Here is a 15095-nt window from a genome sequence, read left to right as displayed (position 1 = left end):
AAACAAACAGTTCCTGTCCTCAAGGAGTTTACATTCTATTGGAGGAAAACTATATGAAGATAAATACATATAAACAGAAAGTAATTTGAAAGGGGATTAGAGTCAATAGCTGGGAAAATCAAAGAAAGTGTTTTTTAGGAGATGGCTCTTGCCCTTGAAGGGAGCTAGTGGTTCCAAGTGTTATATGTGGAGGGGATTCATCCTAGACATAGGAGACAACGTGTACAAAAGCATAAAGGCAGGGTATGGAATGGTGTGTATGAGAACAGCAAGTGGGCCAGTTTTACTGGAAGATGGAGCACGTGAGGAAAAGTCAGGTATAATCAGCCTGGAAAGATCAGTTTGAGCTAGATTGTGAAATATAAATATATTTCTATATAATAAATTAATTAATTAATATAAAACATAGGCGTTTGTACTATTTTATTCTAAGGTACTAGTGAACTACTGAGGCTTCATGAGTAGGAGAGTGCCACGGTCAGTTTGGTGCTATGTGAGAGATGGGTCAGAAAAAGGGGAAACTGGGGGCAGGGATGACAACTGGAGGACATTGCAATGGTTCTAAGAGAGGTGAGGATTTGAATTATGGTGATGAACGAGTAGAGATATAAATATGGATATGAGAGCTATCAGGGAGGTATAATCTATATGTTTCCCTTGTCCTATATTTGCATAGCTGACTCTTTGAGGCCAAGTGTAGGATTTTACATTTGTCCCCATTAAATTCCATCTAATTTGGCCCATTCTAGCTGCAGGTATCCTTTCTTATAACGTATACCAAGAGAATACAAGCTCCCTGATGGCAAACGATTGATTTTGGTTTTGTTTTTTGGTCTTCACGAGTCCATCCATACAGTAGGCATTGAATAAGTATTTATTTGTTCTACCTCAGCATTCTGTTCAGACTTCTTTTTTCGTCTTTGTACATCTAGCATCTAGCACAGCCCCTGGCACAGAGTAAAAGCTCATTAAGCGCTTGTTGATTGATCCAAGGAGGAAGAGGGCAGATCAGAGGAGGAGGAGTAAGAAGACTCTAAAGCAATGATACAGTCATTTATTCAAAGTCACACAAACAATGGTAAAGAAAGGACTGAAACTCATATGTCCTGGTCTTCAGTCCACAGCATACAGCTACCCTGGTAGGAATCTGCCTCCTAAAGACACACACACACACACACACACGCCATTCAGGGTAGTAGAAGAGTAGAACCATTCTGATTTAGGAGGTGCAGAATACTGGCTCAGTCCACAGCTGCCCACCCTCTCTTGTTCTTCTACGGTCTCTTGTATCCTTATTTTAATACATTTGATCACCATATCTTCGGGGACTAACTCACCTAGACAGACACACACCATCGCCCCACCCCAGTGCTCTTCTAGAAACCCCACATCCAGGATCAGAGAAGTTTCATCAGGGGTGTTTCTTTCATCCAGAAGGCCCTAGTACAACTCGGGTAGCTTTGTCCACTGTGGGCTTCATCTAACTTATGGGCGCAGTCACTGTCAAGTCAGGGGTGCCCAAAGACTGCTGCCTTCTTCATCCACCGCCTCTGCTCCTTTACCTGTGGAGGGCCCCCCACCATCAAGATCCAGTGAAACTGAGTCACAGGTCCCACAGGTATCTGTTTCCCTCCTCTAATTTCACCCTCCCACCCTGGAGATTCTTGTAATAATTATGAAAAGAAGAAACTTCATGGCACAGGGGATAGAAAACCAGCCTCAAGAGTGAGGAAGACCTGGGGTCAAGTCTTGTACCAAGCACATTCTGGATGCTAACCATAAGCATGTCATTTGGCATCTTCTAGTCTCCTAGACTGCAACCACATCAGGAGTTCCCCACACTGAGTACATATTTGTTGCTGCTGCTGCTGTTGCTGTTGTTCAGTTGTGTCCAACTCTTAATGACTCCGTTTGGGGATTTCTTGGCAAAGAGACAGGAATGGTTTGCTATTTCCTTTTCCAGCTCATTTTATAGGTGAAGAAACTGAGACAGAGTTAAGTGACTTTCCCAGGATCATGCAGCTAAGTAAGATTTGAACTCAGGGAGATGAGTTTTCCTGACTCTGAGCCAAGAACTTTATCCACTCTGCCATGTACATATTTGGTATAACTAAAAACCAACCAACCAGTAGGAGTGGTAGTAGAGGTGGTGGTAGTGGAGGTGGTGGTGGTGGTGGTAGTAGTAGTAGAAGTAGTAGTAGTAGTGGTGGTGGTAGTAGTAGTAGTAGTAGTAGTAGTGGTGGTGGCAGTAGTAGTAGTGGTAGTAGTAGTAGTAGTGGTGGTAGTAATAGTAGTGGTAGTAGTAGTAGTGGTAGTAATAGTAGTAGTAGTAGTGATAGTGGTAGTAGTAGTAGTGGTAGTGGTAGTACTAGTAGGGGTAGCAGTAGTAGCAGCAGCAATAATCTGAACTACTTGGGCTATTATAAACATTTCGTTTTATTTCTCTAATCACCTCAATGAAATAAGCAAAGAAAGTGTTTTTAGCCTTATTTTATGGATGAAGAAATTGATGTTCAGAGAATAATGCAATTTGATTGGTACTATGGTTAATTGTGACTGTGAGTCCAGGGTACCTAACTCCTGGCCCATCTCCTTTCCCTCATGCTGGGGGAAGAAGGAAGGGGGAGGAGTGCCACAGACATAAATTTAATTTTTTTTAATCCATGGATTCCAATTCTAGAAACATCATCCCCCTACCCCCACCACCTCCACCCTAGATGTATTTCCCAGTTTCCTGCCCAGCCCCCAACAGATAATAGGCACCCAGGTGAAGTTCCAAGGCTCCTAGGAGTCCTTAGAAGTCATCCTATGCCTCCCCCTTGCTTCCCCACTCACCCCCAATTTGATGGTGAATCCAGTCCAAGAACACAGCCACCTTGGTGTAGACTCCTGGCCTGTGGCGCATGCCACAGTCCCAGCCCCAGCTCACCAGACCCACCAAGCGCCATATCCCTCTGTCCAGACACACCAGGGGACCTCCACTGTCTCCCTTAGAGACCCCAGGGACAGAGACAGAGAAGGGAGCAGTTGGTTGTCTCTTCTCAGGAGAAAGGTACGACTCATGGCTACTGCCACGTGCCTAATGGCTAATGATCTGGCTCATAGCCCACCCCACCTCCCCTTCAGGACAGAGCCAACCCCCACCTCACCCAAAGCCTACTACAGAGCAACCTCCCATTCACTGGCTCCTTCAGAGGCTAGTGTCAGTGGTGACTCCCTATGAATCATCTCTGCTAAGTCTAATTGAATTAAGGCTTCATGTGCACCCATCACTTTACCTGCCCCTTTATAAAAAGTCTTCTTAACTCCCACCTCCTGTGCTGCCCAGAGCTCCCCCACCTGGGACCCTCTCCATACCAACCCCCAAACCCAAACCTCCTCCTGTCTAGCACCTGGCATGCATCTGCATGCCCATCCAGGTAGCCAGCGCAGAGCATCCGGGAAGTGATCATGCCTTTGTACATGCAGGAGCTGTTGCAGAGCTGGGGGCTGATCAGGGGGACCACAGCATTCTGGAGGGTGTCTGAGCCATACCCTGGAGGAGGCAGAGCCTCAGACAGCATGGAAACGTGGAGACAGAGGCAAAAACTGAGGCAGCAGTCTTGTCAGATGGGGGAGGGGGCAGGGAGGAGGAATGGAGGCCCTAGGGAGGGTATCATGAATGTCTCTGGGCCCTGGACTTCCACAAATGGACTGTTATAAAGCCACAGGAGGTTGTGATATTTTGTGGAGGCCCCAGGAAGAGGAAGGAGTGAAGAATTAACATGGGACTGTCTTCCCAACATGAATATGGCCCAAAGGACGCCAAGCTAGTAGATCCGGCTAAAGAGGGCACCCAGGAAAAGGAAATCTGGAGTACAGTGATGTTGGTAAAGGGGAATGAATGTGTCACAGCCAATCTGCTTACAAGGGGGTAGGGGATTCCTCCCAATTGCCTCTCGTCCAATACCAGCCACGCACCTTTCTTGGTCTAACTCACCTTGAAGAGAAGCTGTGAAGCCCCAGCCTGACACCCAGCATTTTGAGCCCTGTGGGAAATCCTGCTGCATTTCTGGCAGGCACACAGCCTGCACTGTTTCTGGAGGAGAAATCCACAACTCTTATTTCCTACATTGTCCTGTTCAGTCCCAGCCCTAGGACCTGAAGAGCACAACCCCGACCTTCTAGCAAACCTAGCCTCTATTCCTTGTGCTGAAGACATGGTCTGGTCTGAAGGGACAGGTCAAAGGGAAATATCACTAGGGGGAAGGGTCCTCACAACTTTTCCTGGTGGGGTGCTACTTTTTATTTCCCACAAAGTCTTTTGACCACCAAAGTGAAGCCTTGAGAGGAAGCATGGACAAGGGGGAGGCTGAGAATGGAAGTCACTCCTGGGGCAGGGTGATTGGCTCCATGAAGATCAGACAAGTTCAGTTTCTAGCTTTCTTGCCTGGGGAGCTCCATTTTAGGGTGATAAAGCAATATCTACTCCATTTCTTCCTATCCCCCAAGTCAGGGCATCGATGCTAGAACTCATCCTACTCTGAAAATTACCTGCATTGTTCAAGCCAAGAAATAGGGGCTCATTCATATGTTAATAAGGCTTCTAAATTTGAAAATATGTTTAATAGGAATGTATACGTAGAGCCTATATCAGATTGCATGCTGTCTTGGGTAGGAGGGTGGGAAGGGAGAGAAAGAAAAATTTAAACTTATGGAAGTGAATGTTCAAAACTAAAAATAAATAAATTAACTTTTAAAAAGGGTTTCTTGTTTATCAGGAAAAGTTATCCCAACTGGACCCCTGACCCAGACAGGGCATCCTTCTCTCTCCAAAGAGAGACCTCTCCCCATCTCACTTAAAGGGCCAGTGTCCATCAGGTCATCCCCTACTTACTGGAGAAGTTCAGTGGGGTCTGGAGCTTCAGCAAAGCAATGTCATAGTCATGTCCCTGCTTGCGGATTCTAAAGTGGGGATGTAGGATGATCTTTTCCACCACGGTTCCCGTATGCAACACGATTTCACTGAGGTTGACAATCCCCACAAAGAGCCTCCAGCTGGACATGTCGGACAACCTGCAATTAGACAGAGAGATGATGCAAAGGGTTGAGCACAGGGCACAGGTGTGACAGAAAGACCATGCCAATGGGGCCAGAAGACATGAGCAGGTCCTCTTGGCAGCCAAGTCCAAGCCTTATACATGTCTGCGTCCCCACACCAGGCACAGGGAGCATCTCAGAGGCCACCAGAGAGGCAGTAGGCAGGCCTCACTCAGAAGCAGGACCTAACCTGGGTCTTTCGATTCCAGAGTCTGGAAGGTGGGGTGATCCTGAACAAGCACCTAGAAAATATTTTATGGCTGATTGATGAGTTAGATGCCAGAAGTCATTAGAGAACTCCAGTTCCTCAATATGTTACTGCTTCATCACTGTTGTCATCGTCAGCTAAAAACGTACTAAGTCCCCAAAGAAGTGCTGTGGTATAGTAGAAAGAAGAGTCAGAAATCCTGGGTTCAAATTCTGGCTCTGAGTTCAAGTCCTGACTCTGCCAATGAATAGGTGGCAAATTACCTAACCTCTCTCTGAGTCTTGTCTTCCCATAGATCCCATACATAGAGGCCTCTCTCTTGAGATTGTTGAGAATATAAAGGAAAAAATGGTTTGACACTGCAAAACCATAAAGAACTACATAAATGGAAGGCATTTGTATAAGTGTTCCTTCCAAGTCTAGCTTTGATGTCACCTGCTTTTCTTACCCCTCTGTTTCTCGCTCTTTTTCCCTTTTTTTCTTCTCTCTGTCTCACTCTGTCTCTCCATCTTCCTCTTTCTGTCTCTGCCTTCTCTCTCCTCCACTCTCCCTCTCTCTGTCTTCCCCCCTCCCTCTCACTCTCTCTCTTCCTCCTTTCTTTTCACTCTGTCTCTCTCTCTGTCTTCTCCCTCTCCTTCTGTCTCTCTCCCCCCCAATCCTGATCCCCAATTAAAATTTCTTTGTATATAATTTGCATTTTCTTGCTGTATGCTTGTCCTATCCCCTCCCCACAACAGAATGGAGGCTTGTGGAGGACAGGAATGGTTTTATGTTTATTTTTTTTCCCTCAGCTCCAAGCAGTGACCAACATACTATATATAGGTGCTTTAAAAACATATGTTGGGGCGGCCAGGTGGCTCAGTAAGTAAGAGCACCAGCCCCAGAGTTGTGATGACCTGGGATAGAATCTAGGCTCTGATACTTAGCACCACACCCAGAAATAACTGGCTATGTAACCTTGAGCAATTTCCTTAACCCCAATTGCTTTAAAAAAAAATAAAAACATATGTTGAATGAACTGAAATTTATTATAATTATAGTTAGCATTCTTGAGAGTAGAGATTATTTCATTCTTTGTATTTGTCTCCTTAGTTCCTAGTACAGCTCCAGACACATACTTAATAAACACTTATTGAATGAATGAACCATCATTATTGTAAGCATAATAAAAATTACACATGGTCCAAATCTAACCACAGCACAAAAAGGCCTATAAACACTAATGCTACCTTCTAAAGGTTTATAATCTGCGTCAGACACACCTCTCTATATAGGACATAAAGACAGAACGAAGAGAAGCATGGCGCCCATCCACAAATGAACAGAAAAGCCTCCCATGTGCTCCATAGCAAAGGCCAAGGTTCATTAAGGGGGTGGGTGGGGAGCCTCTGGACACCTACCTGTAGACACAGTGAGCTGCGGTCACCACCCAGCTTGGAGCCAGCAGAGAACCTCCACATGAGTACTGGGGCCCCTTGAACATGCTGACCTGCCAGGGCCAGCGCCCAAGGACAGCAGGTGTCCCTCCAAGAATCCGCGAAGTCAGGTGCTGGACCCCACACTCTGGCCATAGTTGGTGGGAGTGGAAATAGAGAATTAGAGAGACAAAGGTTGGTGTCAGCACCATCACTGAGGGCCTTGGGGAGGATGGCCTGGGCCTGTGGGGTCATGGAGTGTACATGCCTAACTCTCCGTAAGCCTTGGGGCTAAGATGAGAAGCTTGGATAATGGAACTCCACACATATCCCCCACCCCTGTAACATCAGTTTGACCAAGAGTTTTGACTTCCTCCTGGTTTTGAGGCTGCTAACAAGTTGTAGGATAGACTTAGCTGAACTTCACCTCAACTTGGACTCTAGGAGGCGAGGAGGAGGAGGGGAAGGTATCAAATGGTCAAAAGGCATTAGACACCAGGTTCAGAACAGTACCTGGATAATTCTAAGATTTCATGAGCCACCCTGGCATCTCCAGGGGAATGGAGAAGGCCTCTTGTTTATTTCATGCCCACCACCAAGCTTCCCGGTATGGGCCGCCGCCATATTTCCTCCTAGCAACATCTCACCCCTTTCTCCCTTTTCCCCATGGATTATTAAGTCTACAAAGAAAATCTACCAATAATGGAGAATTGACCACAGATCAGATGGGATCTTTGTGTGAGGCCAGTGCACAGGTAGGCAAACACAGTCACCAGATACATGTAGAGGTGAACAGCAATTGCCTCACTAGTAAACAGCTTAAACCAAGGATGGGGAATCTGCAGCCTCAAGGCCACATGTGGTGTTCTAGGGCTTTTTGATTAGTCCAAGTTTTATAGAACAAATCTTTTTTTAGGGGATTTGTTTTGTGAAGTTTGGATTCAGTCAAAGGGCCTCATGTGGCCTCAAGGCCGCAGATTCCCCACCCTTGGTTTATACCCTTATGTTTTACACATACCAGAAGGAAAAGGAGTTTTCCCATTGCCTAACCTAGGACTCTGCACATAGTAGGGATTAATAAATATTTGGTGAATCACATATGTTGAGTGGCTGAAACTACCCCCTGATCCCCACTCAGGATGATAATGGTAGGGGAAGGGCCAAGGCCATCCATTTCCAAGTCCTGATGTCCCACTCCTTCCTCTTCTGGGGGCCGAGATGTACTCACCTGAGCATTTGAGGGAGACAACCTGGCCCAAGGCACAGCTGTTCCTATGAAGCAGTGGGGGTTAAGAAAAGGAGGGGTTAATGTTGGGGCCTCCTGCTCATCCCCAAGGACTCAGGGCCCTTTTATCTCATAGCAATACAGACACCCTTTAAGCTCATGACTAAGGGGCAGTTGGGTGGCATAGTGGATAGAACACTGACTGGGTCTAGAATCAGGAAGACCTGAGTTCATAACTAGCCCAGACACTCACTACATAGCCCAAAGCAAGTCACTTAGCCTCTGTGACTCAGTTTCCTCATCTGTAAAATGAGGGAGTTGGTCTCAATAGACTCAAACGTCACTATTGGCTCTGAATTTAAGACCTCATGATCCCATTTACAGCTTGGCCATATACGTAAAAGAGATACGGTGCTCAACCACAGGTACATCAAAGGTCCAAACAATTCCCTGAGAAAACTAAACTTTCCCTGTCTTAGTCCCAGTGGAGTTCAGCCCCATCAGAGACTGGAGAAGTCTTATTTTTGCTAGTTCTCACCCAACCCTAAATTAATCTCTTCCTTTTCCTCCCCATGCTGGACCCCTGACTCCATTCTGGCATCTATTTTCACTAAATAAGAATGTTTCTAATCTTCCCCTTGAGAAAATAGAAAGGCTCTCCCTATTTACGTACTCAGGTCTTTATTTATGCCACACACACCCCACCACACACACATATTCACTTCTTTCTCTCCTGTGGATCCTGCGGAGGATGAAGAGTGGGAGAGAAAGATGCGGGGACAGGCATAAGAAGTATGGGCATCCCGCTCACTCATGGTCAGTGGGGCTGCTGCACTCATTGGGCCTTGCCAGCTTCCACTATCTGGAAGAATATCATCTAGGCTTATGTGTTTTTCTCTCTTCTGGACAGTCCACTGACCTTGGCCGGGATGGGGGGGCGGGGGGGCTTTATCTCTTTCTTGAGCATTACCTGAATCCTTTGCAATTTCTGATTAGGGAAAAATTATCTGCCTCATCCCTAGATGCCCCTGGTGACCTGGCACCATCCCCTCCCCTTAAAGAAAAGAAGAATCTCCATCTGAGGTCTCCAGGGGCAATGGGAAAGACTCTTCCTGTTGACCTCATCTCCTTCTACTCAGCCCAAACTCAGGTCCCCTACCTGTGCTGCCACATCTCCTCCAGGTGACCCCCCGATCCAGGAAGAAACTGAACAAACTGCTGAGAATTGTTGACCTTGATATCAGTCAGGTTCACTCCTTTGTAGTGACCGAGTCTTGATGAAAAAGAGGTAGCCATCATATAGAAAGAAGAAGAAATGGGCTTAGGGGTGGCCAGGTGGCACAGTGAGTAAGAGCGCCGGCCCCAAAGTCAGAGGACCCGGGATCGGTTCTGGCCTCACATACTTAACACCCACACACAAAAACTGGCCATGTAACCTTGGGCAAGTTACTTAACCCCAATTGCTTTAAAAAAAAAAAAAAAGAAGAAGAAATGTGTTTAAACTGAAGCAGAAGGAATGTGAATTAGATAAAAAACAGAATTTTCTAAGGGGGAAACATTTAAATGGATGGCAGAATGAGGAAAGAAAGAGATCCTTCCTCCCTTGGGGTCTTTTTGTTGTCATTGTTGAAAATTACATAGATTCTCAAAAGTATGGAACAGATTGGAGGCCGAAGGCAAGATAACAACCTAGATGAGCTCAGCACTGGGGACCATCTTGGAGAGAAATGAAACTATAGACAAATAGAGGAATCTCCCCACCTTCCAGTCCTCTCTCTCTCTCTCTATCTCTTCCTCCCCTCTATTTCACCAGCCTTCCTCCACTCCCACTCCCACCAAAGTACCTGAGATGTCCAAGGTGCCCACAAATCTGTGTTCCTAGGGCACGACTCCAGCCCTCATGGCATACCAGGAGCCAGCCTGGCCATGCCCTCACCTGCATTTCCAGCAAGAAGTTTTTGGTGTTTACTCTGAAAGATACTGAAACCACAGCATGAAAAACCACATTGTCTCCTATGCTCACCAGCGCTTAGGGAGCAAGAAAATCCAGGTTCTCTGGAACCTAGCAATGTATCCTAGGAGTCTGGACAAGATGGTGCTTGATGGGGTTGGGAAGAAAGGCCTGGGTACAGACATCCATCTGGGTTATTCAGGATGGAAACTGGCAGGGTGTTTTCCAAAGAAAAGGCAAAATGCACAAATTAGAGAAAATCCAGATACTCAAGCCCCAGGTCCTTGCCCCAATTTGGGCCAAATATTCCACCTGTTTCTAAGGGGAACACTGTCTCCTGATATAAGAAAGGAGGCCATCTGGAGCTCAATTTTCTAAAGATTACCTAACCCTCTAGATTTCTCCATGGCCCCAGGTCCCTCTGAGGACAAGCTTCAGGGACAGCCTAGATCACCACCCCTAGAGAGCAATGAGTCAGCCCAGACAGTGCTAAAAGCCAGAATTTGTCTCCTTAAGGACAGGCCCAGCTCAGTGCCCTGTCCCTCTCCATGTCTAACTTCCCCTCCTTCCCACCCAGGATGTCAAGGGGCTTTCCATGCATCCTTGACTGTATTTGATGAAAGGAGAGCCATAATGGAGAAATGAGACCTAGGATTCTCTTGATTAGCATCCAGAACCCTGAATGTGAAGGGGAGAATCTTGAAAGAGGGATTTCCTATCACCCAGACTGGGTGAACAGGACTCAAAGAAGGAAGCAGTCACCCACCTGACTTGGATTCTGTTGGGGGGAGGGGTTCCTCTGTGCAGCTCATGATGTTCTTTTGCTGCAGGGTCTTCAACAAGGCATTTGTCCTGAAAAGCAGGACTAAAGAAAGAGGTGAAAAGGGAGGGGGAGAGGGAAGATCAGGAGAGGAGACTTTCCGGCAGAGCCCAATGACAGCTACCGTGGACAACCAGGGGAATTCTAAAATGGGGCAGGCCTCCTAAAGAGAACTTCATCCCTGGCCCTGTCCAGGGCAGTTAGGTGAAAGTCTCTCTCCCATTCTAGCAAAAGTTACCTTACTAGCTGTGTGACCTTGGGCAAGTCACTTAACCCCAATTGCCTTGCCCTCCCCTCAGGGGAAAAAAATTTGCTCCATAAATATACTCTGGGTCAGCCATTAATCATTCAGGTGACTTCTAGGCCTCACTATTGAAAAGTTCCTCTTTATGTCTAACTCAGTCCTTCCTGCTGCAGTTCTATCCCATTTCCCCTTCTTTCTTGGTGGAGATGAGGAACAATTTTTATCTTCCTCCTTTGGTGACCATCTCTCCCAAACACTCCAAAGGGAAAGCTTCACACCTTCCCCCAACCACCCTGAACCTATTCCTTTGCCCCTATTCTCCTAGTCTTCCCAATGGGTCAGAAAGGATTGTTTTAAGCCTAGGAAATCATGAGACAAGATATAGCTCAGTGTCTTCAACCCCAGAGACGATCCTACTATTCACCATATCACTGACCTAGAAGCCAGATCCCAGCGCCTATCCCAGCCATCAGCCCCATGGCCATGAGAAAGATACACCCACGCCTTCCCCACCTCGGAAAGGTCCAGCAGCCATCAGGAAAGTCTGTAAAAAGAAGCAAAGAGAACCTGGGACCCCAGAACCCTGACAGCCCAATCAGGCCCTATCCCCAGGCTCCATTTTGTAGAACTTCCCATTGGTGCCTCAAGCAAGTAACTTTGAAAGTGACCTTCTGTCATGTACCAGGAATAGAAGAAATGGGAAAAGAGAGGAAACTCAGTTGTCTCCTCTTCAGGGCAACCTGGACAAGGGAGCTTCCTCTCTTTTCTTCTTCCAGGTCAGGAATAGGAAGAAAAGGGAAGGGGTAGACTAAAATGGGGAGGAGAAGATGTGGTAAGTCATTTAATTTATCTGACCTTTGTTTTCCTCATGTGTCAAATGGGTACAATATTACCTGAATTACCTACCTCACAGTGTTGTGAGACTCAAGGGAGATAATATAAAAGAATATAATGCCCCTTTGCATGTCTATAACCTGGGACTCTGTCCTGCTTCCCCCCCCCCCCTTCTCTCTTTTCTCTTTTGGTGATTTCATTCCTCCCATAGGTTCAGTTACCCTTTATATGCACAGGACTCCCAAATCTAGATACCTGGCCTCATCTCTCTCCCACGTTCAGTCTCCCAGGCCCACCTGGATGTCCCAGAGGCATCCCAAACTCAGCATAACCAAAACAGAAGTCATGATCTCTCTCCCCAAACCCACCTCTTTTCTAAGTCTACTATTTCTGTCAAGGTCACCACCCCTTTCTCAAGCACTCAGCTTTGAAGTGTCCAGTTGCCTTTGGACATTGACTTGACTCTTCTCATTCTACCAGTTAGAAGACTAGCCTTGTCAACCTTGCTTTTACAATACATCTCATATCTGTTCCCTTCTCTCTGTTCATAGGGCTCCTATCCAAATTCAAGCCCTCATCACCTCCCGCCCTAAACTGTTACAACAGCCTCTAATTGACTTCTCTGACTCAAGTCTCCTCCCTTATCAATTCATTCTCCACACAGGTGCCATATTGATATTGACCATGTCACTCCCACACTGGAGAAGTATCTGTGTCTCTCTATTACATCTGGAATAAAAATACAGAAATTTCGGTTCGGCATTTAAAGCCCCTCACAACCTGACTCCAGCCAATCTTTCCAAGCTAATTTCACATTATTTTCCCCATGTGACCTATTCCCCAACTAAACTAGTTGCTTGCTATTCCCCTGTGCCTTCACCTCCCAAACTGCCTGGTATTTACTTTGTGTATTTGTATTATTTTTCACATTTAGCGTTTTGTATGTGTACATGTTACTTTTTCCGGTCAGAACGTAAGTTTCTTGAAGGCAGGTGTTATTTCATTTATGACTCTGTGCCATCTGCACCTAGCACAATGATTTTCATATAGTAATTACTTAATTGGATGGATTAAATTTGTAAATTTTAAAAGGCCATTATGGAGGAAGAAGGGAGATGGGAACCCCAAAGGTCTGAATAGGCCACAGACTATTCCAATCCAATACCTGATAGCTGTCAGGCCAGAGAAGGACAGCCAGCACACTATATAGACCTGTCACCCTCTTCATCCCGAAGGCCCCTTCTGATGTTTGTGCTCCTTGAATTTCCCAGATCCTCCCCCTCCCCGTCCTCACTGAATTCTTCCTGTAATTCGACTATCTCCAGCTGGCCTCCAGGCTCCGCTCCTGCCACCGGGCTGGCTTCTCCCCTAGGATGCCCTTCCAAATCATGCTGGTGACCCAGATTCACATTCTAGGAAGAAAAATAAATTAAAGATACCTAGAATCCCCTCCCTCCATTATCAGTCTCAGACTGTTACTCAACATTTCTGGCAGTCTGGTGAAGCCTGTGTATGTAGGCCTCTTCTCCTAATAGCATTTCTCAATTTATAAAATAAAATATAGAGGATTACAAAGGGAACCAATTATATCAATAATAATTGCTAATAATTGTGTTAATAATAATATAATTATATGTAAATATAATCTATAACATGAAGATATGTTATGAACATTTAATAATAAATATAATATGTTAACAATAACTAGTAAATGGTACTTTATGTCTTGCAAAATGTTCTACAGATATTATCTCACTGATTCTCACAACTACCCCATGAGGAAGGTGTTATTATTAACTCCATTTTACAGATGAGAAAACTGAGATAGAGGTTAAGTGACTTGCCCAGAGTCAAGCAGCTAGTAAGTGTCAGAGAATGGATTTAAACTCAGGTCTTTGTGACTCCAGGTCCAGTGTTCCACGTAGCTGCCTCAGATACAACTGTCTTGAAATATAGCTTCAAAAGCAAGTTCAAAGGCCTCCTCCCCCCAAGTTAAGAACCCCAGAGAGTCTCCAAAGCTTGCCATTAAATCTTTGGCTGCTTGGTAAATGTTTGGCAATCCTTTTCTTTATGTCTCACTCACCACAGCAGCTGCTTCAAGTATTTTCTACCATCCCTGAGCCCCCAGCACACTCTGTGACCCTCACTCTTAGCAGTAAAAAGCCTCCTGGTCTTTGGAACATGTCCAGTCTGTGCATCATACAGCGCCTTACCCTCTTCTCCACACCAGCATCTGTCTGTAAGCTCACCCATCCTCTAGACCGAAGGTTCCCAAACTTGTTTGGCCTACTGCCCCCTTTTTCAAAAAAATAAAATTACTCAGCACCCCCTGGAAATCTACTTTATTTAACCCTTTAATGTTTTTTATAATTTGAATCATTTCAAAAATGTAAAATATTTTTAAATGATACATCTTAAATTTAATAATTTATTGTAAATTTTTAGTCCTTTCCTGCATTGAAATTTTGATGATGCAATATTGCATCATGTAAATGTGTAGTATTGTAAACAAGTCATTACACGCACATGTTCCTGCCAATGCATGCTGGACTTCCCAACGATGAATGACAAGGTCGTCTGCCAACACTTGCTTGTTAAGACCTGTCAGAAGACTTGACCACTGAGTGGTTATAAATTGCATTTTATGTGTTTATTTGGAACTACGACTAACTCTGTTACACAACAGATAAAAGTAAATTCAAAATTTTCTTCTCTTCTTTCCTTATGCTTCCACTGCCCCCTTATTTTTATTCAACACCCCCCAAATTGCACCCAAGGATGCTCCTGCCCCCTGGTTCCTTCCAGTGCCCCCCAGGGGGTGGTGGAACCTCTGCCTCTAGACCCTCCTCCTTCCCCTTCCAGGGTTTACCTGCCCACAGATGACCCCTGGCCCTTCCTACCTTCTCTGGTCCTCGGTCATTCTCTTCCTCTCTCCTGCCTCCATCCTCTGCACCTACAAACATGGTCAGGCCTCTGCAACCCTTAGAACTGGCCCCTTCTCTTCTGTCAATGGGAGCTTCTCCTTTTATAAAGGCATATATTTGAGGGGGTGGGGTTTGCCTTATTGTAAACCTGGAATGCCTGTTTCCCTGAACAGACCTAGGAGACCACGCCCACCCCAGTCATCACCCAGAAGACTTGAGTCAGGGGGAGGAGCTGACCCCTGGGCAGGGAGGGGCTTAGGGCATGTCCATCATCCCTTCCCTGCAAATGAGCACAGAGCTAGAGACAGGCATCCCCCAGCTTGGGAAGGGGAAAGCCCAGCAGGGGGCCTGGGATTCTGGGACAGAAAGAGAAAGTGGCCTGTGCCTGCTGATGA

At 45.9% G+C, this 15095-nt stretch overlaps 1 protein-coding gene across 1 annotated transcript; it reads right to left on the bottom strand.

The window, feature by feature from the left end:
- Positions 1-1134: 1134 nt before the first annotated feature.
- On the bottom strand, positions 1135-14739 carry TMPRSS5 (transmembrane serine protease 5). Its single transcript, XM_069079807.1, has 14 exons — positions 14677-14739; positions 13071-13188; positions 11379-11486; positions 10645-10743; positions 9772-9907; positions 9087-9200; positions 7931-7974; positions 6688-6850; positions 4877-5055; positions 3993-4028; positions 3836-3850; positions 3393-3535; positions 2836-2989; positions 1135-1598 (listed from the first exon to the last, which is right to left on the bottom strand). Exons 1-14 carry the CDS (start codon positions 14737-14739, stop codon positions 1504-1506), a joined length of 1467 nt encoding a protein of 488 aa, XP_068935908.1. The 3' UTR covers positions 1135-1503.
- Positions 14740-15095: the final 356 nt, after the last annotated feature.

The sequence above is a fragment of the Petaurus breviceps genome, unplaced genomic scaffold (genome assembly GCF_028583685.1).
Source record: "Petaurus breviceps papuanus isolate PSGF00001 unplaced genomic scaffold, PetGlider_PUasm1.0 91133, whole genome shotgun sequence".
In the NCBI taxonomy this organism is placed as follows: domain Eukaryota; kingdom Metazoa; phylum Chordata; class Mammalia; order Diprotodontia; family Petauridae; genus Petaurus; species Petaurus breviceps.
The sequence above is the reverse complement of the archived record's forward strand: the minus strand, read 5'-3'. Positions and strand labels throughout refer to the sequence as shown.